The sequence below is a fragment of the Lucilia sericata genome, unplaced genomic scaffold, assembly GCF_015586225.1.
Source record: "Lucilia sericata isolate MDLA Ls3-8-SP2 unplaced genomic scaffold, ASM1558622v1 Contig000891F_arrow, whole genome shotgun sequence".
NCBI lineage: Eukaryota > Metazoa > Arthropoda > Insecta > Diptera > Calliphoridae > Lucilia > Lucilia sericata.
Window position 1 is genome coordinate 83879 of NW_023994880.1, and position 27908 is coordinate 111786.

General features: G+C 30.1%; 3 protein-coding genes across 5 annotated transcripts in view; 1 reads left to right on the top strand and 2 right to left on the bottom strand.

The window, feature by feature from the left end:
* Positions 1-102: 102 nt before the first annotated feature.
* On the top strand, positions 103-1319 carry LOC119608863 (pre-mRNA-splicing factor 18). The gene has a single exon (XM_037963418.1). It carries the CDS (start codon positions 187-189, stop codon positions 1210-1212), a length of 1026 nt encoding a protein of 341 aa, XP_037819346.1. The 5' UTR covers positions 103-186; the 3' UTR covers positions 1213-1319.
* Positions 1316-4171, bottom strand: LOC119608864 (pyrroline-5-carboxylate reductase). Of its 3 annotated transcripts, XM_037963422.1 has the most exons (5): positions 4084-4150; positions 3929-3983; positions 2017-2360; positions 1529-1959; positions 1316-1470 (listed from the first exon to the last, which is right to left on the bottom strand). In XM_037963422.1, the coding sequence occupies exons 3-5, from the start codon at positions 2356-2358 to the stop codon at positions 1401-1403; spliced, it is 843 nt and encodes a 280-aa protein (XP_037819350.1). In that variant the 5' UTR covers positions 2359-2360; positions 3929-3983; positions 4084-4150; the 3' UTR covers positions 1316-1400. The 3 variants fall into 3 exon arrangements, with proteins under 3 accessions (XP_037819350.1, XP_037819349.1, XP_037819347.1); XM_037963421.1 differs by having other exon boundaries at positions 3929-4171; XM_037963419.1 differs by lacking the exons at positions 3929-3983; positions 4084-4150 and adding an exon at positions 3528-3777.
* Positions 4172-7891: 3720 nt separating this feature from the next.
* LOC119608859 (cadherin-99C) overlaps positions 7892-27908 on the bottom strand; it is a 110779-nt gene continuing 90762 nt past the window's right edge. Inside the window, exons 6-10 of the mRNA XM_037963416.1 lie at positions 10273-13182; positions 9662-10204; positions 9472-9587; positions 8642-9403; positions 7892-8507 (exon numbers count right to left, since the gene is read on the bottom strand). Of these exons, the coding sequence (XP_037819344.1) occupies positions 8372-8507; positions 8642-9403; positions 9472-9587; positions 9662-10204; positions 10273-13182 (4467 nt within the window). The 3' untranslated portion in view covers positions 7892-8371. The remainder of the gene's footprint in view (positions 8508-8641; positions 9404-9471; positions 9588-9661; positions 10205-10272; positions 13183-27908) is intronic.

The window sequence follows — 27908 nt, forward strand, 5'->3', positions numbered from 1 at the left end:
GGCAAAGTTACTTCAAGTTGCTATAATTTGTAATGTTGCCATACTCTCCACTGTAAAACAACACTGTTAATTTCTTTTTGACGTTTGGCATTTTCATTTGTAAATAAACAAAACAGCTGGGAGGATAAACACAATTTTTTTGATTTAGAAAATATTTTGTCGATTTAATTTCAATAAAATAAAAATATGGATATTTTAAAGGCTGAAATTGCCCGAAAACGTAAACTTTTGGAAGACAAACAACTAGTCGATGACAAAAAGAAGTATTTCAAGAGAGGAGAACTGATAGCCAAAAGTACCGAAGAAATTTTGCAGAAGCAGGGCTACAAAACCCAGGAAAGTAATGAATCCGATCAAAATACCAACGATGGTGGCTACAATTTCACCAATGATGGACAAAATATATTACCGAGAGTGGAAGTTATACGCAGATTAAGAGAACGCGGAGAACCCATATTGCTGTTTGGTGAAACCGAGCCAGAGGCATTCCAACGTCTGAGACAGTGTGAAATTTCGCAGCCGGAAGCGAATAGAGGTTTCCGTAATGATTTCCAAGAAGCCATGGAACAAGTGGATCAAGCCTATTTGCAAGAAATGTTTGCCAATGCACCAACTTCGAAGGAGGAAAAGAAAAATGAGTTTGCAGAAATTGACGAGAGTGTAGACTGGGAGAGCATCAAAGCCATGTCCCTGAAAATGGGGCGCAATAACAAAGAATACGATATGGATGTTATAATGACTTTATTGACCTATATACTCAAATTATGGAGTGATCAAATTTCGAATTTTTCGAAACAAGAGAAAATGTCCACAAAAGTTAAAATGGCCCGTGTTATCTATACCCAAACTAAAGAATATGTTAAGCCACTATTTCGTAAATTAAAAAATAGATCACTGCCCGATGATATTCTAGAAAGTTTAAGTGATATTTGTAAACATTTGCTTAACAGAAATTATATTCATGCCAGTGATGCCTATTTGGAGATGGCTATAGGTAACGCTCCCTGGCCTATTGGTGTTACTATGGTTGGTATTCATGCCCGTACTGGACGAGAAAAGATTTTTTCGAAAAATGTTGCTCATGTCATGAACGACGAGACACAACGTAAATATATACAAGGCTTAAAACGTTTGATGACCAAATGTCAAGAATACTTTCCCACGGATCCCTCAAAATGTGTTGAATATGTTAGTAAAAAAGATCGTGAATAAATAATAAATATTTGAAGAAATAATTAAAAAACCTTTGTAGTTGTATGTAGTTTAAGTTCCAGGTGTATAAAAAGGCTATTTTGTTGATAGCCATAAGACAAAATTATGGAATTATTTGTTTTTTATTTATTCAACACCAAACATATATTAGATATAGCTCCAAGGTCATAAAATTAAGTACAATTAACTTATTTACCTTTACGTCCGAGTTCAGCGGCACGTTGGGAAGCTTTTTCAACGGCATTCATAAGGGTAGATCTTAAAAAAGAGATAATTTATCAATTCACAGCAATTTATTACAAATTGTTTATTTTACCTTAAGTTTCCTTTCTCTAATTCATGCACTCCCACAATTGTGGCACCACCTGGGGAGCAGACTTCATCTCTTAAAACAGCGGGATGTTTTCCGGTAATCATAACAGTCTTAGCAGCTCCCAAAACAGTTTGTGTGGCAAACTGTAGAGCCATTTGACGAGGAACACCATTTTTAACAGCACCATCTGCCAAAGCTTCGATAATGGTGTAAACAAATGCAGGACCACAGCCTGATACCCCTGACACAGCATCAATCATTGATTCGGGTACTTGTTGGGCTATACCCAAAGAGTTTAGCATTAAATGAACTTTTTCCAAATCCTGTTGCACTATATAAGAACCGGCCGTATAAACAGTGCAACCCTCACCCACTTGCATGGGTGTATTTGGCATAGTGCGTATCATTTTCAAACAATCTATAAAAGAGAAACTCTAAAAAAAATTCTATAAATTAGACCTTTCTTAATTTTCTTAAATTGATTTCCATACCTCTTCCAAGTCCTTTAAATTTACACCAGCCAATACGGACACAAATAACTTATCTTTATCCTTGGCTGTTCTTACATGATTATTCCTTAATTGCATAGCACAAGGTGTCAGAATGTGGGGTTTTACACAAATAAATATAATATCAGTTTTATCTACAATTACATTATTGTCTTCTGTTGTGGCTACTCCAATATCACGCCAACGTTGAAGATTTTCTAAATTTGGTCCGGAAACAAATACTTGTCCCGCCTTAACGATTCCCTGATTGATGAGACCAGAGCCAATGGCGAAAGCCATATTGCCACCACCAATGAAACCGATTTTTTCGTCAAGTTTGGCCATTTCTGAAATATAAAAGAAATAGTTTATTATTCAATTTTCAAAATTCTTTTATTAGCTCAAATTTTGAAATAGAAATCTCTATTTAGGTGATGTATATTTCAAAGAATACTATTTTTTTTAGCTAAAGTTTTTTTGAAGATTTTTTCGCAACTAATTTTTTTTGCATAATTCCCTTGCTAGCTCAAATTGTTGTATGTCTCAAATGTTTTATCTTGTTTATATTTTTAACGTTATCTATCCCTTTTTCTTTTTTATTGTTACAAGTTCTCTATCGCCAACTTTATTTTCCTAAAGAAAATCCTTCAGCTTTCTAAATGATCTTTGATCATTCTGTCTTCTTATAGATTTTGCCAATTATAGTTTTCTTAAATCTCTGGCTATCTAATTTTTGGACAGTTTTCAAAGGTTTATAAACATCTCTCTATATCTTAGCCTATTACCATAAGGCTGTTATAGGTACCAGACAGGCAAGAGGGTAATGATTACATTTTCAGTTACAATTACATTTAAAGGAACAGGACAGCGCAATGTGGAGAGTATAACAGAGGAGTAATGATTCTGGGGCATTATCAACTAGCCATGGAACAGTAAAATGAATTGTAAAGTAATAAAGGCATTATGGATAATATACTTATAAGATAATATACTCTAAGGCTTTGACTGTTATATGCACTTTTCTCTAGAGATGACAGATGGATAGTGAATTTTCTATAGATTAAACCGTTATATAGGAAATTTTCTATACAATAAACAAGTATAATACTAAAATATGCAGATAATTTATCCGATAATTTAGAAGAGATATATTAAATTAGCTTTGTTCTCTGATGTTGAGATTCCGTAAGGACTATATTGAACAGTCTACAATAAAGGCTACAAAAATGGTCCAATAAATTTATGAAGATTCACTTCAAGTGAATTTATTGTATAAGTACAATTTTAACTGTCACTATGTTATTTAACACAAATCTGTATTGTACGTTATTGATCCAAAAAAAAGCAATGTAGATTCTTGCTGATAGATTTAAGACTAATATTTTTGAGTTACGATATTATTTCCGTTTTTACCCAAAATAAAAATTTTAGACGGCAACTCTTGCTGTACTTGGAGTACAACAGATAGCGTTACATTGTTGCAACAAAAACAACAAACAATAACAAATCATTACTTATAGATTCCATTTATGTGTAGCTTATCCAAATGAAATATCCTCCAGTTTATGTAATAAAAAGAAACTATATTGTTACGAAATCACCAGAAATCTGCCACTCTAAGCAAAATTAAAAATGAAAGTAATCTACATATTTTATTTAACAACAAAAATATCCACTACGTCATAGCACGTGTTTGATATATTCAATATAAAACCAAAACAGTATCCGAACAGATTATTTGTACTTTCTCAACAGAATTATAGAGATAAACAAATAAACATTTTCTTTGTGTTTTATTGATACATAAACAATCAGTTAAATTGCATTGTTGTTGTATAAATTTCTTATCAAGTTTTCAGGGCAGAAGTTAGCATTTAAGGAAAAATAACAAGAAATATATTATTTTTTATTTCACCTTTAAGTATATACGCTGAACTGCTTTTTATTATTAATATAACACTAATTATTATTTTTTTTTTTTTTTTTTTTTTTTCCACTATAAGTAAACCTAAAAGGTTAAAAGTTGGACAAGCCTTAAAGGCTTATATTTCCAGGGTGACTAATTATTATTAGAAATAAAGTTTTTTTTATAACTTTCTTAAGATTTTTTCACTAATTGCTTGAAATTGACAACCGGCGACTGAGCCCTGCGCCGACAAATATTAACGGCGGCGGCGACTGACACTAAATATGTCGGCGGCGGCTTAAAATCGATTGTAAGCCGGCTAAGTTTTCAACTACGTTTAGTTTTTAAATTTTCAACGATTTTAAATAAAAACGCAATCCGGGAGATCAGAAAGTGGAATTTTAGAAGCAAATATATTGTTTATAACAACAAAACAGAGAAAGCTCAAAAATTGTGTGAGAAATTATGCAGGGATGAATAAAAAATTCTTAAAAATTAAAAACAAATCCTTTCTCCAAGTTTTACGAGTATCTGCCGATATATAACCCTATCCTCCATATAAAACATCTTGCAGAAAATCAGTTTCTAAAAAATTTGCATTAAGAAAATGATCAATAACGTAAAAACAAAGATATTTTATTTGTTTATTTATTAGCTATACCCAGTGTGCTGTGCTACCCTAAAAGCAATATACATAAATAAGAAACCCACTTAACGATTTTGATGATTCTAACTACAATGGTTTTCCAGATATACAATTTGTTACATATGGAAGATTCCACGCAAATTAATGCAATTTCGCCAATTATTCCGAACGTTAATTAAGATTTTAATTTAATCTATGAAAAATTTGAATAGTCTAATAGTTTCCCAGATATACAAAATTTTTTTTTTTCATATGGGAAGTGCCAAGCCCCCCATTGAAAGTCCGCCCGTTATTCTCTAAATGTTCTTCAGTAAAATTTGAAGATTCTAGCTCTAATAGTTTCTCGGATATACGAATTTTTCTATTTAATTCATATGGGAGCTCCAGGCCCTCCAGATGAAAGTCCGCCTGGCAACTCTAAAGGCAGACTTTATGATTAAAATAAGTAAGTATTAAGAGTTATATTCGGCAAATCATATGTCGTAAAAAAGCAAATTTCGGAAGTGGTCATTTACATATATATATGGACTTTGATCATAAGATTAATTAGAACGTCACCTTGATTTTCGGATTAGGGACTTAAATGTGGAATTGGGTCAATTATGGACAAAGTTCTCTATAATTTAAAGTATTTTTTTTAATTCTACCATAATTCTATCATAATGATTACTTTTGGAATGATTTAGCTATAAACTGATTTTCTGTAAGGTTATATTGGCGGACCGATCCTCATAATTTTATTTTTCATAAATGTAGGTTTCGTCGACATCGACATTTGAAAGCTATTTATGTGCGTTGAAGTCATTTTCTGCAGAAGATTTCATATACATACATATTTTCGTTCCAAAAAAAACTGTTTTATTATGGTATTATTAAGTACGTAGAAAACGTTAAAATCAATTATTGAAGGGGACAGGGTCAATTATGGCCTATAGAGATTTCGATTGATATCGAGCCCTTTTTGCAAAATGGACGTAAGCGAGATAAATCTTCGTTCAATTAGGATACTGCGTGTTTAATTTTATGTTTATATATTCAATATTTTAGAAAATTCAAAAAGTACCAGTTAAAGAACGAAAAATTACCAGAAATACTCCAATTTAAATTTTCATTCACTCAAGTCCCTGATTGCTTAGTTTTATGTTTTTAGGTTCATTATAATAGAAAATTCAAATAGTACCAGATGAAGAACGAAAAAGTACCAAAAAGTCCCGTCTTATATGTTCTCACTTACTCCATGCCCTACAGGTTTAATTTCATGTCTATAGGTTCAATATTATAAAAAATTCAAAAAATACCTTTTGAAGAACGAAAAAGTACCAAAAGTCCCCTTTTATATGTTATCACTTAATCCGGGCTGTACATTCCTAATTTCATGTTTCTAGGGCCCAAATTATGGCATACGATATCGATCGAAATCTCCATTTAGATTCTATTGAGATTTCGATCGATATCGTATGGCATAATTTGGGCCTAGGTTCAATATTATAAAAAATTCAAAAAGTACCAGTCGAAGAACGAAAAAGTACCAAAAAGTCCCCTTTTATATGTTATCACTTAATCCGGGCTGTACATTCATAATTTCATGTTTCTAGGTTCAATATTATAAAAAATTCAAAAAGTACCAGTCGAAGAACGAAAAAGTACTAAAAAGTCCCTTTTTATAGATTATAATTTACTCCGGGCTCTACATATTTATTTTTATGTTTCTAGGTTTAATTTTATGGAAAACTCAAAAAGTACCAGTCGAAGTACGATAAAGTTTCCCTTTTATAGATTCTCATTTACTCGAGGCTCTAAGTGCTTAATTTCATGTTTCGAGGTTCAAATTTTGTAGCAAGCTCAAAAAGTACCAGTCAAAGAACGAAAAAGTACCAAAATGTGCCATTTTATAGATTCTCATTTACTCCGGGCTCTACGTGCATAATTTCATGTTTCTATGTTCAATTTAATAGAAAACTCAAAAAGTACCTTTTGAAGAACGAAAAAGTACCAAAAAGTCCCCTTTTATAGGACCTCACTTAATCCGGGATGTACATGCTTAATTTCACGTTTCTAGGTTCATTATTATACAAAAACTTATAATGTACCTTTTGAAGAACCAAAAAGTCCCCTTTTACAGGTTCTCACTTAATCGGGGCTCTACATGCTTTCAAGTTTCTAGGTTTAATATTATAGAAAATTCAAAAAGTTCCTTTTGAAGAACGAATACTTTTTATAGATTGTCAAGTGCATAATTACATGTTTCTAAGTTCTAAGTCAAAAAAGTACCAGTTGAAGTACGATAAAGTACCAATAAGTCCCATTTTATAGATTCTCATTTACTCCGGACTCTACTTGCTTAATTTCATGTTTCTAGGTTAAATTTTATAGAAAACTCAAAAAGTACCTTTCTAGAACGAAAAAGTTCCGAAAAGTCCCTTAATTATTAATTTCATGTTTCGATTTCAATATCATAGAAAACTCAAAAAGTACCAGTTGGAGAATGAAAAAGTACCAAAAAATATCACTTGGTACCGGTGTTCTAAATAACACCCCATTAGCATATTTAGTGTTTCTTGAATGAAATAAAATTTCCCGTTTTTACCCCTTCTGGTAGTTTTTTCCTCCCCATTAACGAAATAAAAATTCTGTTCCAAAAAGTTGCAACATCGTATTGGGAGCCCGTTATAATGTATTCATATGTATAAGTTAATAAACCAAAAACAAAGTTTTATAAAAAAGTACCAAATATAGGTACAATTTTCACCCCTTAAACGTCCGAATATCCAAAAAGTACTAAATTCATATTTTTATTTGTTCGTCAAGTTATGAAGGATTCAAAAATATTTTTTGAATGTTTTCTGGTTTAAAAGATACATTGGCTGCAAAAGAAGTACCAAATTACAGTTTTTACCCGTTTATTCCCCAAAGGGGCCGAATTTGAAAAAATTACCGGACACCTGTCCCCTTTTTTTAAAGCTTAACTTTTCTAGTTTAGGAGATTTGAGGTTACCGAATTTACGTTTTTACCCTTTTTAACCCCCAAAAAATTCGAATTTCTTATTGGATACATTTGGTGGGAGACCAATCTCCTGCCCAAATTTCAGCTCTTTAGCTTCAACCGTTTAGGCTCTACGATGACCATCATGATGCCTCCTCTTTCTTGAAAAGAAAGACGCTCTTTATAGACAATTTTGTTTTTTATTTAATTTTTTATATATAAAATTTTATTTTCAGTTTTTAACTAAATTTGCTTAAACTTGACATCAGTTATGATTTTACAAATATTTCTTTATATTTATAACATTTCGGTATATATGTATATTAAAACTTGGTTTTTTATTTAATAAACTAACTACTTAATTAATAAAAAAAAAACATTTACACTTAATTAATAATTAAAATATATGTATATTATATTTAAGAATATGCAATAAATTTATGGAAGTTTTATAGTCGTTTTATAATAAATCACATCTTAATATATAATGACTATTTTATAAATAATTTTTTTATTATTGTTTTTAGTTTTTTTTTTTTAAATTTATATTTACAAAAAAGTCTTAATTATTTATTTATTTGTTCGCTGTTTTTCTTTCCATACATACATATGTACATAATTATTTTAAATGTTAACTTAATGGCAACAAAATTGCAGTTTATTTTATTTTTTATTTTTTTTATATTAAAGATATTTTTAAAAATATTGCATTTATTTTTTTTTATTATTTTTTTACAAATTAACTAAAATATTTTTAAAAAAGTATTTTGGCTTGTTGAGGGATTTGTTTTGTTTTTTAAGTTCGTTTTATATTCGAAATTTTTCATAATTCGGTTGTAGTTTCGACTTCTGAGCGATCTAAATCATTTAAATAGGAAAAACCCATTTGACCATAATCACGTTTACCGAAGGTGACATTTTCATTTGAAGGACTTATATGACTTAAATCACCATTAGATCTGAAATAAATAGAGAAATAAAAAAATAAATAAAATTTGGATATTTTGAAATAAAATATTTATCTTTTATAGTTTTTTCTAGTTAATTTTATAGATTTCTGTAAGTCTGGCAATATAGAAACATAAACACTCACCTTTGAAATAATGGATTTGTTATTGGCACTTCATTATATCCCCGCTGTATATTATGCTGATGATTCCTACCCAAAGTATTTGTCATTAGCTCCCCATTACCCCCCATTTCACCGCCATTGTTGGCATTCGTATTATTATTACCAAAAGTATTGCCCCTTCGTCCCAAAGTACTATAGGCATTATTTTGTGCATTTGCCAAATTATTACGACTCACTGTATCCAATTTATAGCCACCATTCTGATAATGATTAGAATTTTGATGTTTAATACGACCCAGTGTTAAAGTACCCGGCAGTGTACCATTGGCCGCCAAAGGATTAGCATTATTGCGTACATTCATTTCCAATGTACGATTAAAAGTATTTTGTCTATTGTTCATGGTATGATTGTTAATGTTATTATTGGCCGACATATTATTTAAATTATTATTGTTATTTCTGCGTAACGTGGCTATGGTGGCAGTGGTAGCTTCTGAATGCGAAGGACTAGTTTGTCCCCCACTCGAGCTGCCATTGTGTTCCTTGTGAGTTATATAACTCACATTGTCCAGCGAGAAAGCATGATTTTTGGCACTGAAATCGATTTGTAGTTCATCATCACCATCTGGTGGCACTGCCATGGCTAAAACTTGAGTTTCATACTCTTTTAGATTGGCTACAGTATCGCCACCATTAGAGGCTTGAGAGTTAACTATGACGGGATCATAACGTGTCGGACTGGGGGTGGAATATTGACGCATACGTTGTTTAAAGTTTTTGTACCTGAAAATGAAGGAGGAAAATAGTAAATTATAAATAATACTGCCTAATAATGGAAATGTTTTACTTACTTTGACCAAGATATGCAAATATAGATAATACCAATTGTACCCAAAATCAATATAATAATGGAAATCGCTATCAAAGTATAAGGGAAAACTTCATCATTAATAGCTATAGGCAAAACCTAAAAGAAAAACAAAAAACAATTATTAAATTTATTACAAATTCTATTACAATTTCCTTTAAACACTTTCTCACCTTGCTATGTACCACTTGTTTTAACTCAATGGGCGGATAAATACCCTCCGCCGTGGCCCTGGCCACTCCGGAGGCAGCAAAATTTAATTCAGCTCGGGCGGTAGGTTCCAATAGGGTTTCTTGAACAATGGAAGAATTACGCTGTAGAATAGTTTCCGTTTTCGGATCAATAAGATAAAACCAAACATCGGTGGCAGAGGGATTTTCCAATATAGTACCATTTTCATTTAAGAATTTACGATTACTAAAACGTTCTATGCCCGTGATTAAACCGCCTGTCTTTTCGGAAAATAATTCCTCTAAGGCGGCATATTGATTGCGCAATTCATTGGGTGTAGCATCGGAAAAGACCAGGGAAAGGCGATTTAAATCGGTAATTTGATTGATAACAATGCGTGCTCGGGTACGATGAGAACCCATTTCTTGACCATCATTGTCACGAGCCTCTACATAGAAAATCATGGGGAAATGAGTTTGCTCACGGAATGATTTGGCAGTGCGTAAAATGCCTGTTTCCTCGGTCATAACGAAATAACTGGTGGGCTGTTTTATTAAAGAAATAAATGATTAATTTTTCGAATATGTTTTCTTAATTTTATAGCAAAACTTACCAAATTCTCAGTGCTTATACTATTGTCTTCCTCATCGTATATCTTATAGCGTATCATGCCAAATTTACCCGAATCCCTATCGGTGGCTCGCACCTGTAATATGGGTGTATCTATATCCATTTCAGGGGTAACTACTGCATAGAAAGTATCTTTACGTCCTCGGGCCCTATTGTATATAAATTCGGGAGCATTATCATTTTCATCTTGCACTATAATCTTAACCGTGGTGCTGCTTTTTTGTGGGTTAATAAAATATTTATGTGAGACCAATTTCAAATCCAAAGAATGGGCAGTTTTATTTTCAAAATCCAAATGTTTGATTAACTTGATGCCACAACCATGATCCTCTTGGGTAACATTAAACAAACCCAAATCATTGCCTTTAATGATTTCACATTTAAATCCAGGATTTGATTTAACCGATTTTTTGGAGTTAATAACTTGTATCAGTTTAATGGTGGCATTAATGCCAGTGGTTTCCGGCACTCCCGTAGTATAACTGTCATCACTAAAGGCCAAACCTAAACTTTCGGGGGACATTATTACACCATTATCTAGACGACCCTCCATCATGTTGTCCTCATTGGGATCGGTTAGTAAATGTCTAACAAATACCGGCAAAGTGGCTACAGAACTCAATTGAGGTTCTCCCATATCATAGGCTCTAATGTCCACCTGATATTCGGTGTCTTCTTCCTTGCGCAATTCATCACGTATACGTATGGCACCAGTATCGGGATCAACTTGGAAATATTTCAAAGCTTTACCTCTACCCACCATTTCGTAGCGTACCACATTTCCAGGAGAAGAACCATCACCATCTATTGCTGGCATGGTGGCTATCATGGCTCCTATAGGCTGATCATCATTAACTGTTACAGTTTCGGGTACCGATACAAATACCGGACGTACATCATTGCGATCTTCCACCTCTACCACAACTTTAATGGTATCCCCGGCTGCGTTGCCATCATTCTCTATGGTACCCACAATCAGTTCATGAACCTTTTGTTTTTCATAATCCAAACCCTTGGTCGTTCTAATTTCTCCAGTTTGAGGGTTAACCTTAAAAAGATCGGTAGCTCCTTTGCGTATCACATAAGTTATTTCTGGCATAGTATCAGGATCAAAGGCCTGTACCGTCGCCACCGTAACATCTGGTTCATTTTCAGGTATGCGTACATCTATGCGGGAATCGCTGAATTTAGGCACTTCATCGGGGAGATCTTTGACCAAAACCGTCACACTAGCTGTACCCAAACGAGCATCAGGAGCACCATCCTTGGCAGTGACTACAAAACGATATTCATTTTGTTTTTCATAATCCAAAGCTGCGGAGGTACGTATTTCTCCCGAGGAGCCATTAATAGCAAAAGGTATATCATTGGGTATGGAATAGGTAATTTCAGCATTTATGCCCTCATCCGCATCGGTGGCATGAACAATGCCCACAAAAGCTTGAGCTTTACCCTCATCAACATGGAATACATAAGGCAAAGTGGATTCATCGAATTCCGGATTCTTATCGTTGATATCGGTGACCTTGATATTAACTGTAGCGGTGCTGGATAGACCGCCATTATCTTCAGCCTTAACAATTAACTGATAGCGCGTTAAACTTTCACGATCCAGTTTACGTATCACAGCTATAACACCCGATTCTTGGCCTACGGCAAATTGTCTTAAATCATTACCCGATATAATGGAATATATCACAGGATCATTTTCGGGATCTTCAGCATGCACCACAGTAACAGTAGAGTTAATTTCAGCTCCCTCACTAACTTGCACCTCATAAACAGGCTTAACAAACTTTGGTGGTTTTGTATTAGGTCCTGGAGTAACTGTTACCTCCACAATAGCCTGCGAAGAAAGTCCTCCGATATCTGAAGCCTGTACCGTAATACTATATTGTTCCCCAGCCAAAAGACGTCCACGAGTTTCAATTTCTCCCGTCTGTTCATCGATATAAAACTTTTGCATGCCATTATTGGAAACATGATAAATAGAATAAGTTATCACAGCATTGGCGCCCTCATCATTATCGGTGGCTGTTACATTCGCTACTTTACGTATGCCATCTCCTGCTGTAATGGACACTGGTGGAACCATAGACAATTTGGGAGCATTGTCATTAACATCCTTTAATATAACCGTTAAACTTAAAGGAGCACTAGCAGCATTGGTTTTAGGTTCTCGGGCCACCACTTGGAATTTGTATTTTCCAGGAGCAGGAGGATCACGATCTAAACCTTCTTCATTTACCACTAAAATACCATCGGCTGTTACCTCGAAGGAGGGTGTCGTTAACTCATAAATATAATCTGGCTTAGGATCATCTTCGGTTAAGTCAGCATCTGTGGTCTTGAAAGATATAGGTTTACCATTCTCATCTAATACCCGTGTACCCAATGGAGAATTTTCATCTACATAACCCACCACCGAACTGGCCGATATTACTGGTGGATTGGCATCTACTGGTTTAACATTGATGGTTAATTTAGCGGTGGTAAATCGTTTTGCAGTGGACACTTCTTCGGCTTTAACTATAATATCGTACTTTTTCGCTGTGGAGGTATCTACCGCTTTAATTTGTTTTAGCACTCCTGTTTGTTCATCGATTTCAAAATAATCTGCATAGTTTCCCGGCATACCACTGGCAAATGAATAACGTATGGGTGAGCTTATTGTATCCAAATCTACAGCTTGTATTCTTTCGGGTGTTACGGTGAGTACACCTTGTAGGGAACCTGCCGGTACTGAGGCAGTATATTCTGGATTTATGCAGGCTCCATCGAGCAGTACACAGCCACGATATATAAACGAGGGATCTAAATCATCTGAATCGGCTATGTTGACCGTTAGGGTGGTGGTGGATGATAAACGTTCTGAAACATTTCGTGCTCGATCCTGTAATGAAAGGAGAAGGTAGAAAGAGCTGATTAGTTTAGAATTATCTTCTAGTTCAGTACTAGTTTAGTTCTAGTTTAATTTTAGTTCAGTTCTAGTTCAGTTCCAATTCAATTCTAGTTCAGTTCTAGTTCAGTTCTAATTCAGTTCTAGTTCAGTTCTAGTTCAGTTCTAGTTCAGTTCTAGTTCAATTCTAGTTCAGTTCTAGTTCAGTTCTAGTTCAGTTCTAGTTCAGTTCTAGTTCAGTTCTAGTTCAGTTCTAGTTCAGTTCTAGTTCAGTTCTAGTTCAGTTCTAGTTCAGTTCTAGTTCAGTTCTAGTTCAGTTCTAGTTCAGTTCTAGTTCAGTTCTAGTTCAGTTCTAGTTCAGTTCTAGTTCAGTTCTAGTTCAGTTCTAGTTCACTTCTAGTTCAGTTCTAGTTCAGTTCTAGTTCAGTTCTAGTTCAGTTCTAGTTCAGTTCTAGTTCAGTTCTAGTTCAGTTCTAGTTCAGTTCTAGTTCAGTTCTAGTTCAGTTCTAGTTCACTTCTAGTTCAGTTCTAGTTCACTTCTAGTTCAGTTCTAGTTCAGTTCTAGTTCAGTTCTAGTTCAGTTCTAGTTCAGTTCTAGTTCAGTTCTAGTTCAGTTCTAGTTCAGTTCTAGTTCAGTTCTAGTTCAGTTCTAGTTCAGTTCTAGTTCAGTTCTAGTTCAGTTCTAGTTCAGTTCTAGTTCAGTTCTAGTTCACTTCTAGTTCACTTCTAGTTCAGTTCTAGTTCAGTTCTAGTTCAGTTCTAGTTCAGTTCTAGTTCAGTTCTAGTTCAGTTCTAGTTCAGTTCTAGTTCAGTTCTAGTTCAGTTCTAGTTCAGTTCTAGTTCAGTTCTAGTTCAGTTCTAGTTCAGTTCTAGTTCAGTTCTAGTTCAGTTCTAGTTCAGTTCTAGTTCAGTTTCTAGTTCAGTTCTAGTTTCAGTTCTAGTTCAGTTTCTAGTTCAGTTCTAGTTTCAGTTCTAGTTCAGTTTCTAGTTCAGTTCTAGTTCAGCTCTAGTTCAGTCTAGTTCAGTTCTAGTTCAGTTCTAGTTCAGTTCTAGTTCAGTTCTAGTTCAGTTCTAGTTCAGTTCTAGTTCAGTTCTAGTTCAGTTCTAGTTCGTTCTAGTTCAGTTCTAGTTCAGTTCTAGTTCAGTTCTAGTTCAGTTTTCGAGTTCAGTTCTAGTTCAGTTCTAGTTCAGTTCTAGTTCAGTTCTAGTTCATTCTAGTTCAGTTCTAGTTCAGTTCTAGTTCAGTTCAGTTCAGTTCTAGTTCAGTTCTAGTTCAGTTCTAGTTTCAGTTCTAGTCAGTTCTAGTTCAGTTCTAGTTCAGTTCTAGTTCAGTTCTAGTTCAGTTCTAGTTCAGCTTCTAGTTCAGTTCTAGTTCAGTTCTAGTTCAGTTCTAGTTCAGTTCTAGTTCAGTTCTAGTTCAGTTCTAGTTCAGTTCTAGTTCAGTTCTAGTTCAGTTCTAGTTCAGTTCTAGTTCAGTTCTAGTTCAGTTCTAGTTCAGTTCTAGTTCAGTTCTAGTTCAGTTCTAGTTCAGTTCTAGTTCAGTTCTAGTTCAGTTCTAGTTCAGTTCTAGTTCAGTTCTAGTTCAGTTCTAGTTCAGTTCTAGTTCAGTTCTAGTTCAGTTCTAGTTCTAGTTCAGTTCTAGTTCAGTTCTAGTTCAGTTCTAGTTCAGTTCTAGTTCAGTTCTAGTTCAGTTCTAGTTCAGTTCTAGTTCAGTTCTAGTTCAGTTCTAGTTCAGTTCTAGTTCAGTTCTAGTTCAGTTCTAGTTCAGTTCTAGTTCAGTTCTAGTTCAGTTCTAGTTCAGCTCTAGTTCAGTTCTAGTTCAGTTCTAGTTCAGTTCTAGTTCAGTTCTAGTTCAGTTCTAGTTCTAGTTCAGTTCTAGTTCAGTTCTAGTTCAGTTCTAGTTCAGTTCTAGTTCAGTTCTAGTTCAGTTCTAGTTCAGTTCTAGTTCAGTTCTAGTTCAGTTCTAGTTCAGTTCTAGTTCAGTTCTAGTTCAGTTCTAGTTCAGTTCTAGTTCAGTTCTAGTTCAGTTCTAGTTCAGTTCTAGTTCAGTTCTAGTTCAGTTCTAGTTCAGTTCTAGTTCAGTTCTAGTTCAGTTCTAGTTCAGTTCTAGTTCAGTTCTAGTTCAGTTCTAGTTCAGTTCTAGTTCAGTTCTAGTTCAGTTCTAGTTTCAGTTCTAGTTTCAGTTCTAGTTCAGTTCTAGTTCAGTTCTAGTTCAGTTCTAGTTCAGTTCTAGTTCAGTTCTAGTTCAGTTCTAGTTCAGTTCTAGTTCTATTTCAGTTCTAGTTCAGTTCTAGTTCAGTTCTAGTTCAGTTCTAGTTCAGTTCTAGTTCAGTTCTAGTTCAGTTCTAGTTCAGTTCTAGTTCAGTTCTAGTTCAGTTCTAGTTCAGTTCTAGTTCAGTTCTAGTTCAGTTCTAGTTCAGTTCTAGTTCAGCTCTAGTTCAGCTCTAGTTCAGTTCTAGTTCAGTTCTAGTTCAGTTCTAGTTCAGTTCTAGTTCAGTTCTAGTTCAGTTCTAGTTCAGTTCTAGTTCAGTTCTAGTTCAGTTCTAGTTCAGTTCTAGTTCAGTTCTAGTTCAGTTCTAGTTCAGTTCTAGTTCAGTACTAGTTTCAGTTCTTGTTCAGTTCTAGTTCAGTTTCTAGTTCAGTTCTAGTTCAGTTCTAGTTCAGTTCTAGTTCAGTTCTAGTTCAGTTCTAGTTCAGTTCTAGTTCAGTTCTAGTTCAGTTCTAGTTCAGTTCTAGTTCAGTTCTAGTTCAGCTCTAGTTCAGTTCTAGTTCAGTTCTAGTTCAGTTCTAGTTCAGTTCTAGTTCAGTTCTAGTTCAGTTCTAGTTCTAGTTCAGTTCTAGTTCAGTTCGATTTCTAGAAAGCTACTTATGTCTAGATTCAGATCAAAACGTCAAATATGTGACTGTGAAAGGCATTTCGAAGATTTAGAGCCGATTCGATATGAGTTTAAAATAACCGACTTGAATCAAATTTTCAGAATTGTTAGCCCCAATCCTAATGTAATCCTACATTTAATTTTTTATACGCCAACATTTCCTCAAAATAAAATCCTTATTTTTTTCTAACACAATTTCCAAATTACATAACAATTACTTTCGTTAAGAAAAATTTAAAGAAAATTTTTATTTTCATTTCCATATCCATAAAAATCAATTGATACCAAAAAACACAAAAAAGTATTAGAGCAGATCTATTGCGAACGACAACATTCGACATGCAAGTGTTACAGATACACAAAAATGTTTGTGTTACTCCATTTCTGGGTCGTTTTACAGGCAGCCATAGTCTGTCTTCATTTCACAGTTGTTTTTAATTTTTTTTTCGTTTTTTGTTTCAATTTAGTGTGAATAATTACAATTGACATCAAAATTGCAATAACGTGTTTGTAAAAACATACTTTCAATTTCCTAATACAGATCAAAAAAAAAACTTAAATTAAAAAACACTAGACCAAAAAAAAAAAAAAAGGAAAATCTATAAAATGTGTTTTAAAGCAAATCAAGATCTATTCAAGTAAAACATATAAAGTTAGTAAGTTTTTTGAATACCAATAGCATTAGTTTGGTAACAAATCTTGCTTAGGTTTTTTTCTTTGGTATTTTTTAGTTATTTGGTTCATATAATTTAACATCCGTGAAGTACTTGACATGTCAAAGTTGATTGCATGGCTAGTTAGTATTAACCGACAAAAATTTAAATTGAAAAAGTAAGAGTTTGTTGTTTTTTAACTTATGCGTTTTTAGTTGAAAGAGTTGGTCACAAAAATTCAGTTTCATGTTTTCAAATTGTTATAGAAAAAAATTTGCTATAAAAATTTTGCTAAAAACGCACGTTTTATTGTCTTAAATGCTGATCTTAACAAAATTTTTATGAATGAAATGTTTTTAAGACAGTGAACGGCTTAAAGGGAACATAATACCGAGATTTATTGAAAGCTTTTAAGCTATTTAAAACTTATAGTATTTGTTTACTCTTTACTTGATGGGATAAAAAGAAGAAAAGCTCGGCTCCTATAGACTATATTTGCCGCTCACTGCTATAAACCTATAAAAACTGTGTAAGTAGATCTTAAATTGAAAGATTTTTAATTGCTTGTACTTAAAGCAGTTGTTACATGTTTTAATGATTTCTTTTTATTTTCTCTATGTCTTTGTTTGAAATCAGAAGAGACTAAAAGACTAGACTTTAAAAATTTTCAACACACAAAACAATCACTAAATAATTAATTGTTGTTATACGTACAGATTCTTTTTTGTTTGATTTTATTTAAAATGAGTCGCATACAATTATTTTTAACTGTATGTTGTAAAATTCATTAATTTGCTAGACCAACAACAAGTAGCAGCTGCCAACAGTTACTGTTTAAACAAAAAATAAAAAAATATTTTTATATAAAAAATTTAACTAACACCTACGCTGTTAGTTGATAAAAAAAAGAATTTTTCAATTCAAAAGCAATTTACAAAAATTTTGCAGCAAAACATTCGCAGTGGCAAATCAACACCGGGGTAAACAAGTAAGAAATTATAGTCGAGCGAGGCCGACCATTTAAACCCTACACCTGTTACAAAAATTAAATATGATTTAGTTTTCTTTACAAAGCATTTAAGTTGAATTGTACCTTGTCTCAGATATACTTAAGCCATTTATTGTTGAACAAAATTGTGGACATTTAAGTCAAATGTTGAAGGGGGGCTTTGATCAAATAAGACCCTTTAATTATAAAATTCATGAGAGTCATAATGGCGAGAACTTGGTTTTGCAGCTATTTTTTGAGATACGCTTATATTAAACATAATTATGAACTTGAAAGACCTATTCATCGGGTTCAGTTGTATGGGGGATGTTAACCATTTTCAATAGGCTTCGTCTCCCATACCATAGAAGATCATGTGCCAAATTTCACTGAATTATATTCAAAATTGCGACCTGAAGTTTGATTACAAGATTTACATGGATAGACGGACGGACAGACGGACATAGCTTAATCGACTGAGAAAATGATTCTAAACCGATTATTATAATTTAAGGTGGGTATAGGACCAATATTATTGTGCGTTACAAACATCAGCACAAACCCAATATACCCTCCCCACTAAAGTGGTGTAGGGTATAAAAACCTGAAAAAATGCTAATAACACTGTCAAACATTGTCTCATAATAAAAAGTACTTTTTTGGTACCTTATGCATAATAAAAGTACCAGTTAAAATGCTATTTCCAAAAGACTATGAAAAGTTCTTATAATAGAAAACAATTCAAATAAAATATTAAAAGAAAATTATTGTAATAAATCTAGTTTTATTATTGAGAATGAAGAAGTACTTTTTTTAGTACTATTCAAAGCTATAGTGTACTTTTTCGGTGTTTTTCGAATGCAAATTTTATAACTTCAAAACCTATTTAGGGGAAATTGTATTAATGTAAAAAAAGTGGCAAATTAACAATTAATAAATCTTTAAAAAATGCTACTAACACTGTCAAACATTGTCTCATAATAAAAAGTACTTTTTAGGTAGTTTACGCTTAGGAAATGTACCAGTTCAAATGATATTTCTAAAAAAACTACGAAAAGTTGTTATGATGGAAAACACTTCAAATAAAATATTTAAATAATATTATGTAATAAATCTAGTTTTATTAGTGAGAATGAAGAAGTACTTTTTTGGCACTATTCATATCTATAGTGTTCTTTTAGGGGTGTTTTTCGAGTACAAATTTTACAATCTCAAAAACTATTTACTGGAAACTAATTCGTATTTTTAGGAGATAATAAAAAGTACCTTAACTTCAGCAAAAGTTAACGATAACTTTTTAAACTTGTAATAAATATTGTTTTTCTAATAGGAATTAAAAAAGTACTTTCTTGGGTACAAGAACTTTAAAGGTACGAAAATGGTTTCAATGAAAAACACTCCACAAAAATATTAAAAAAATTGTTTTAGGCCTATTTATTGGGGATGAAAAAAGTACTTTTTTGGTAAAATTTAAATATGTATATTAAACAGGATCTGTTTAGATGGAGGGATTTTGAAAGTACTTTGGGACATAGTACCAATAGATAAATAAATTCAAATATAATAAACAAGTTGTGTTAAAATAAGATGTTAATAATAAAACTGAATACAAATTAGTACTAAATGTTGGTACAAAATAAAAGGCCTTTAAGAAGTACTTTTATAACATTCACTAACTCCCTGACTACAATAACAACAGATAAATATCACAACGGAAAGTAAATATAATTAAAGTTACAAGACAAATCAAAAGACCAGACAGACACTGCAGTCAAAGTTGGTTATTTTAAAAAAATTTTCTTAGCACAAACAAAAATATTTTAAATCTTTTAACAGTTATACTAGATTTGATTGCTAATTTACAAATTATATTAAAAATTTTAAAATATTCCAACAATTATTTCAATATTTAGTTCTTTGTATAAGTGAACCACTTTAATTTAAACAGTTATTTGTTAAATAACTGAAATTTAGTTTTATGTAACTAAATTAAATTTAAAATTATTAAACAATAATACTATCAAGACAACTTTAAGCTTCAATTACTAAGAAAATTTGTTTACAAAAATAATCTGCTCTAAATCAATAAAATTGTCACAAAAACTCAGTATTTATATGTAAACAAATTAAATTGTTAACTTAACTTATTTGAGTCAATTTAATCAATAGCAGCTCAAACATATGATCTCTTGCAACCCACTATAAACTAAAAATCTTTAGATTTAACTAATACTTTTTGTAATTTTTTTTCTTTAAAATTTCAATGATTTTACCAATTAAGTTGTTACAAGTGTTTTGTATATTGTTTTATAACATTCATTGCTGTTTATTTAACACTACAACTTGTTAATTTATTTAATGATTTTCTTTTGGCATCATACAGCATTTTGTGGCACACGAAAAAAACACAAAACTAAAATTGTAAATTTAAAATTAATTTTTTAAAAATTAAGCACAATGCCATAACAAATTTTCGAAGAATTTAAATTGTTGGCAATTTATTTTGTTGTTATAGAAACAACAATAAATTGAATTGAAATTGAAATAAAATAAAAACCTGCATGAAATTGAAATTGTATTAAGATTAATGTTGTATAATTAAATTTTTTATTTAAAGATGAAGAGCTAGGAAATTATTTTTAGTATTATGGGAATTGATTTAGCATATTTCTATTTATATAAAATATAATAGTTTTAATACTTGAATTTAAAGAATTTTAATAAATCTACAAAATTGAAACTAGTTAAAAACATTACAATTTTGATGGGAAATTAAAGATATCGATATCTTTTTAGATTTTTATAGAAAACTTAAGTTTCAAAAAAAATAGTTTACAAATAATAGTCATCGATTAATTTTCTAATCAAGTTATTGGTATAATTGTTTTTTAATAATAATATCAAAGTTATCGATAATTCTCCTATAAAATATCAAAGTGATCGATAACTTTCTTATAGAAGATGAGAGAGATTGACAACTTCAGTGTGAAATATCAAAAATATCGATAACTTTTTTATAGAATATCAAAGTTATCGATAACTTTTCTATAGAAGATCAAAGTTTTCGATAACTTTTCTATAGGAGATAAAAGTTATAGATAACTTTCCTATAGAAGATCAAAGTTATCGATAACTTTTCTATAGAAGATTAATGTTATCGATAATTTTTCTACAGAAGATTAAAGTTATCGATAACTTTTCTATAAAAGATCAAAGTCATAGATAACTTTTCTATAAAAGATCAAAGTTATAGATAACTTTTCTATAGAAGATCAAAGTTATCGATAACTTTTTTATAGAAGATCAAAGTTATCCATTACTTTTCTATAGAAAATCAAAGTTATCAATAACTTTTCTACAGAAGATTAAAGTTATCGATATCTTTTCTATAGAAGATCAAAGTTATTCATAATTTTTCTACAAATGATCAAAGATATGGGTAACATTCCTATACAAGATCGATAACTTTTCTAAAGAAGATCAAAGTTATCGATAACTTTTCTAAAGAAGATCAAAGTTATCGATAACTTTTCTAAAGAAGATCAAAGTTATCGATAACTTTTCTAAAGAAGATCAAAGTTATCGATAACTTTTCTAAAGAAGATCAAAGTTATCGATAACTTTTCTAAATAAGATCAAAGTTATCGATAACTTTTCTAAAGAAGATCAAAGTTATCGATAACTTTTCTATAGAAGATCAAAGTTATCAATAACTTTTTTATAGAAGATCAAAGTTATCGATAACTTTTCTATTTAAGATCAAAGTGATTGATATTTTTCTTTAGAAAATCAAAGATATCGATATCCTTTCTATAGATGTATAAAGTTATCAATAACTTTTCTATAGAATATCAAGGTGATTGATAACTGTTCTGTAGTAGAGCAAAATTGTCGATTACTTTTGTATAGAAGATAAACTTTACCTATAACTTTTCTATAGAAAATCAATATTATCAATTTTATCCATAGAACATCAAAGTGATCGATAACTGTTCTATAGAAGATGAATATTATTGATAACTATTCTATAGAAGATCAAATTTATCGTTACCTATTTTATAGAAGATCAAAGGTATCAATAACTTTTCTATAGAAGATCAAATTCGATACCTTTTCTATAGACGATCAAAGTTATCGACAACTTTTCTATAGAATATAACTTTTCTATAGTAGATCAAAGCTATCGATAACATTTCTGTAGAAGATCAAAGTTATTGATAACTTTTCTATAGAAGATCAAAGTTATCGATAACTTTTCTATAGAAGATCAAAGTTATCGATAACTTTTCTATAGAAGATCAAAGTTATCGATAACTTTTCTATAGAAGATCAAAGTTAACGATAACTTTTCTATAGAAGATCAAAGTTATTGATAACTTTTCTATAGAAGATCAAAGTTATCAATAACTTTTTTATAGAAGATCAAAGTTATCGATAACTTTTCTATAGAAGATCAAAGTTATCGATAACTTTTTTATAGAAGACCAAGGTGATTGATAATTGTTTTATAGAAGGGCAATGTTGTCGAATACTTTTGTATAGAAGATAAACTTTATCGATAACTTTTCAAGAAGATAACTATATCTTTTTAAAGAAATCAAAATAATCGTTGAGTTTTATAAAGAAAATTATAGTTATCGATACTTTTTTTGTTTCGAAACTTAAATTATCGATAAATATTCTGTATAATATTCAATTGTTTTTACAAAAAAGTTATCTACGTTAAATTTATTTTTTATTTTTAAATTTTCTTCAAAATGCTGATCGATAACTTTTTGATATTTTATTCTAATGTTGCAACAAATAATGATTATTAACTATTTGAACTCCGTTTTTAAAATAAATAATTTTTATTATTCTCACTTTAAAACAACATTTTTTAAAACTTTATCTCATTCTCTAAGTAATGGGTGGATTTTTGACATAATTTCCTGGCAATAAACGTCAAATATTTTGAAAATATTAATGATTTCTAGTTGAGCTATAATTACATAATATTTTCCTAGCTTCTTAAATAGTTTTTGCAACGTCAATCATCATATTGCTGACGTTATATGTGATATAGATTTATTTCAAAATATTTTAGCTCAATTATTGGCAACAACAACACTACTAACGCTAACACTTTACGATATTCACCCAATTTCTGAAACCACAAACCAATATTTTATATTTTTATTTTTCGTTTTTTTTCTAGCAATTTTTGTTGCAGCAACAACAGTAATCTTGCAACATTGAAACCCTTGCAGTTATAAAGTGTTGAACAAGAAAACTAATGACGCGTAAACTCTAACTTACAGTGCAAAAAAGAAAAATTGAAATAAACTCAAATAAAATGCAATAACTATCAAAATAGGTACCCGGTTATGATTTTCATATTGAATTTATAAAACAAAAGAAATAACCTGTAACTAGATCAATTTTTTCTGCAAAAATAAGTATTACCAAAATGGTATCAAATATCTTAGAAAAAAAAAACATAAAGAAAAACTCTATTAAAAGTAGCAGCAAGTTTTTGTTGGTTAAGTTTTTTTACAAGGAGGCAGGGCTTATAAAAACCAAATTTAAATGGTTTTACTTTTTAATATTCTTGAGGCAAAATTAAATGATTTTTTTCCATTTAGTTTAAGATTATTGGCACCATTAAGGAAATTTGAGTTTTATTTTTGTTTTGTTATTTTAAGACAAAGTTGTTTTTAATGTAAATGTGTTTGGACATGAGGAGAATGTTGAAAAAAATTTGAAAACTTATCTTTTAATAAAGATAATAACCAAAAAATTAGTACATTTAAAAACACTAATTAATCGTTTGAAAACAAAAACAAACCAAATCCACACAACCCCCGTATAAAGTTACACGGTCACCATTTAAAGTCTGTGACCAAAAAAAAAAAACACTAACCAACCAGCCAGACACAACCCACAATAATTTGTCACAATAAACGATCAAGTCTGTTAGATCTCAAACACACTTGTAGTCTATTAGTGGACATTACGGAAAACTGGCAAATAATTGCTAAAGAAAAATAAAATAAATTTTAAAAATTTTTTGTTTAAAATTCATAAATAGATGTTGCAAAAAAATATATATTTTTTTATTAATAAAACCATTAGCCATAAAAAATTATTTAATTTTTACATTTAAGGCCATTTGTTAATTAGTTGTTAGTTCATTTATCTAAGTATTTGTTTTTCATAACTCATAAAATTTATTTGAAATGTGTAATAGAAAATATTTGTTTTTAATTTTAAGTTGTTGACTATTCTTTAAAAAGTTATTAACTTTACAATTCTGTTTATATTTGAGGCGTTTCGTTTTAAAGCCGGATATGTTAATACATACTCTTTCGTTTTAGCTGTTTTGTTAACATGAAAATTATATAGAATTTCAGAAAAATATGCAAATTACTATTTAGAACATAAAAGCACAACATGCAATAATGATTAATTATGGGAAAAATTCTAGAAATATTAGAAGAGAGATAGAGGGAGAGAGGAATAAACAAAGAATAGTGGTCTAAATAAGAATTCTAGAAGTTATTACATAAACTAGATCATCTAAATGGAGCTTTTTTTTAACGATTTGTGTAATAACTAAAACAACTGCGATCTAATACTGTCTAATACTATATCTGACAAGCTTTAAGCTTTTAAATTTATTCTTAAAGTTTTCTATAGAAAATTAAAGGTTTTCAATCCAAAATTTAAACTTAAAATTTCTATTCAAACTTAAAGCTTTCTATAAAAATTGTAAGTTTAAAAAACTTAAAATGATGCAACCTAAAACCTTTCAATATAAGGTAAACAATTTTTATAGAAACTCAAACTTTTCATTAACAGCTCAAAGCTTTAAAACTCATTTTAAAATTTTTCTATAGAAATTAAAGGTTTTCAATTCAAAATTTTGATTAAAATTAAAGGATTTTTATTCAAACTTAAAGCTTAAAGTTTTCTATAAATCTTTAAAGTTAAAAAAACTTAAAATTATGCCATCTAAGGTACAAGAGAAGAAACTCAAAGTTGTCTTTTACAGTTTAAAGCTTTTAAACTCATTCTTAAAGTTTTCTCAAGAAAATTAAAGGTTTTCGAATCAAAATTAAAGCTTAAAGTTTTATATTAAAATCAAAGGATTCCTATTCTTAAAGCTTAAAGATTTATATAAAACTTTAAAGCTAAAAAAAATTAAAATTATGCCACCTAAAAGCTTTCAATATAAGGTAAGATTTTCTATAGAAACTCTTTAATAGTTTAAAGCTTTTAAACTCATTCTTAAAGTATTCTAAAGGAAATTAAAGGTTTTCGATTCAAAATTATAGCTTAAAGATAAATTAAAAGATTTATACATAAACTTAAAACTTAAAGTTTTATATAAAATTTTAAAATATAAAAGAAAAACTTTTTTATAGAAACGTTTCTATAAAAACTTAAAGTTTTCTATAAAAGCTTATAGTTCTCCATATAGCTTAATGAATTCGAAAAAAAAAACTTGAAAAAAATATAAAATTTTCTGTAAAAATAAAATGTTTTCTATAAAAGCTTAATATTTTCTTTAAACTTTAAGTTTTCTTTAAATATCTAAAGTTTTCAGTTAAAGTTTTTCTATAAAACTTTAAAGTTAAAAAAACTTAAATTATGCCACCTAAATAAAAGCTTTCAATATAAGATACAAGTTTCTATAGAAACTCTTTAATAGTTTGAAGCTTTTAAAATCATTCTTAAAGTATTCTAAAGCAAATTAAAGGTTTTCGATTAAAAATTAAAGCTTAAAGTTATATTAAAGGATTTCTATTGAAACTTAAAGCTTAAAGTTTTCTATAACTATTTAAAATATAAAAACTTAAACATTTCTACAAAAACTTAAACATTTCTATAAAAACTTAAAGTTTTCTATGAAAGCTTATAATTTTCCATAAAGCTTAATGAATTCTGTAAAATCAACTAAAAAAGACACAACATTTTCTGTAAAAATTAAATGTTTTCCATAAAAGCTTAATATTTTCTTTAAGCTTTAAGTTTTCTTTAAATATATAAAGTTATCTCTGCATAAACTTAAAGTTTTTTATAAAAATTAATTTTTTTTAAGTTTAACCATTGCTATGTTTGTAAGAAACTTGAAGTTTTCTCTAAAAAACAAAAAGTTTTCTATTAAAGCTTTACTTTTTCTATAAAAACATAAAATTTTCTATATAAAAGCTTTAGGTTTAATATAAAGCTAAACTTTTTTTTATAAAACTTAAATTTTTTGATAAAAATATATAAAGTTTCTATAGAAACTATGTAAAAACTTAATGTCATCTGTATAAAATTTAAGTTTTCTATAAAAGCTTTAAGTTTTATAGAATTCAAAGTTTTATATTGGACTTTTCTATAAAAATTTAAGCTTTTAAGACTTTTCATTAGAAACTCTATGAAAACATTAAGTTTTCTCTTTAAACAAAACAATTTTCTATAAAAACTTAAAATTTTCTACAGAAACTCCAAATTATTTACAGAAACTCAATATTTTACATAAGAAACCTAAAGTTTTTTTTTATTATGAAGACGACATTTCACATAACTTTGAAGTTTGTTTTACAGATAGATTGTTTTCTATTTAAATTTACAAAGTTTTCTATTATAATTCAGTATTTGCTGTTAAAATTAATAAATTTTGTTAAAAGTTGAAGCTTTTCTACAAAATATTTGAACTTTTCTTAGATGAAATTTTTTTTACAAAAACTCGAAGTTTTTATAGAAAATCAAAAAACATAAAAATTTTTCTTGAAACTTAAAGTTATCGACTGGTCTTATATATAAAAAAACAACGTTTTTAATTTAAACAAATAACTTTTTCATAATCTCCTTAAAACGAAACTCAAAGGATGCCTACTATCCACACATTCTTTTGGTATTAAATTTATGACTTTTTCCACATAAATGTCCCTACACAATAAATTATTTTCGAATTATAAAAAAAAAAATATTTAGAAAAAAAAAAAAAAAAAACAATTTACAAATAATAACTCATCCATTAACATTAAACCTTCGAAAAAGTATTAATTTTCACAAAATCAAAGGAATAAACAAAACGACAACAACACAAAGCAACAAAAAGAAATTCAAAACAAACATTGAAAACCTATTTAACAATTTAAAAGCAATAACATGCAACATAACATGTATGTATTCGAACAAACGATCCAACGTTCGACCGAATGAATGTATGCTGCTGATGATGACTACACAGCAAAGACCAGCTTAGGTCATGGCCCGAAACAGCCTCCTCCTGGGTATTATGAAATGTTAAACAATTTTGCACAAGTATTTAGTCTCAACTGAAAAGTAAAACCAAAATCCCCTAAACATCAAAAATAACAAAAAACTTTAATAATAAAACTAAAGACAGATTCACGTGCTACCAACCAGGAATATGTATTATTTTTTTTTTTTTAGAGAAACCTAACTACAACAAGGATGACGACAACTTTAAAAAATTAAACAACATTTATAGTTTGCAACAGGTACTACTCCACTTTTTTCATTATTTGTTCAATGTTTTCGATTTTTTTGCAACAATTTTCAACAAACATGAGCAGCAAGCAACAAGTAAATATGCATGTTGTGCCTGTGAATAATGTAAAACGGATATTGTAGGTTCAAAAACAAAAAATGAACCAAGCAATAAATGAAACGACTCCACACCACACCACCAAAAAAAAAAAATAAATGTTTTCCTTATATCCAGATATGATAAAAGACCTTTACTAATGTGCCAATATAAGGAGTCATTTGTTGTTGTTGTTGTTGTTGTTGCTTTTGTGTATTTCTTTCCTTATAAAATTTTTGGAAGACAGGAGCTGAACAACTTTGGTTATTTGCAACTAGATCATTTATTCCCTGCGCCAGATACTTACTTTGTAAAACCTACTGCAACAAAGTTTAAAGTTTAATTCCTGGGATTAGTGTAAAAATTATGGAGAGAAAAAAAGGCACAAGACTTTGCATGTAACATAACATTTATAAAATCATTTATCAGTTTTGTCTTTGCAGTTTTTGTTGGACTTGGTTGGTATAGGATTTTCGTTTAATATTTTTGTATTTTGCTTTCATTAGGATTTTAAAAGTATGTATATTTTGAAGGTATTTTGAATAGGATAAAACATTGGTAACTTTTAAATAAACTCGGGTAGTTTTCCGGTTCTTACTACCGAGCGCGTAGGTGAA

Coding starts and splice junctions, on each gene's coding strand:
- LOC119608863 (XM_037963418.1), top strand. CDS start 187: ATGGATATTTTAAAGGCTGAAATTGCCCGAAAACGTAAACTTTTGGAA.
- LOC119608864 (XM_037963419.1), bottom strand. Junction 1,960..2,016: donor ATTTAAAGGACTTGGAAGAG/GTATGGAAATCA, acceptor AATTTTTTTTAG/AGTTTCTCTTTTATAGATTG. Junction 1,471..1,528: donor TTAGAGAAAGGAAACTTAAG/GTAAAATAAACA, acceptor CTCTTTTTTAAG/ATCTACCCTTATGAATGCCG.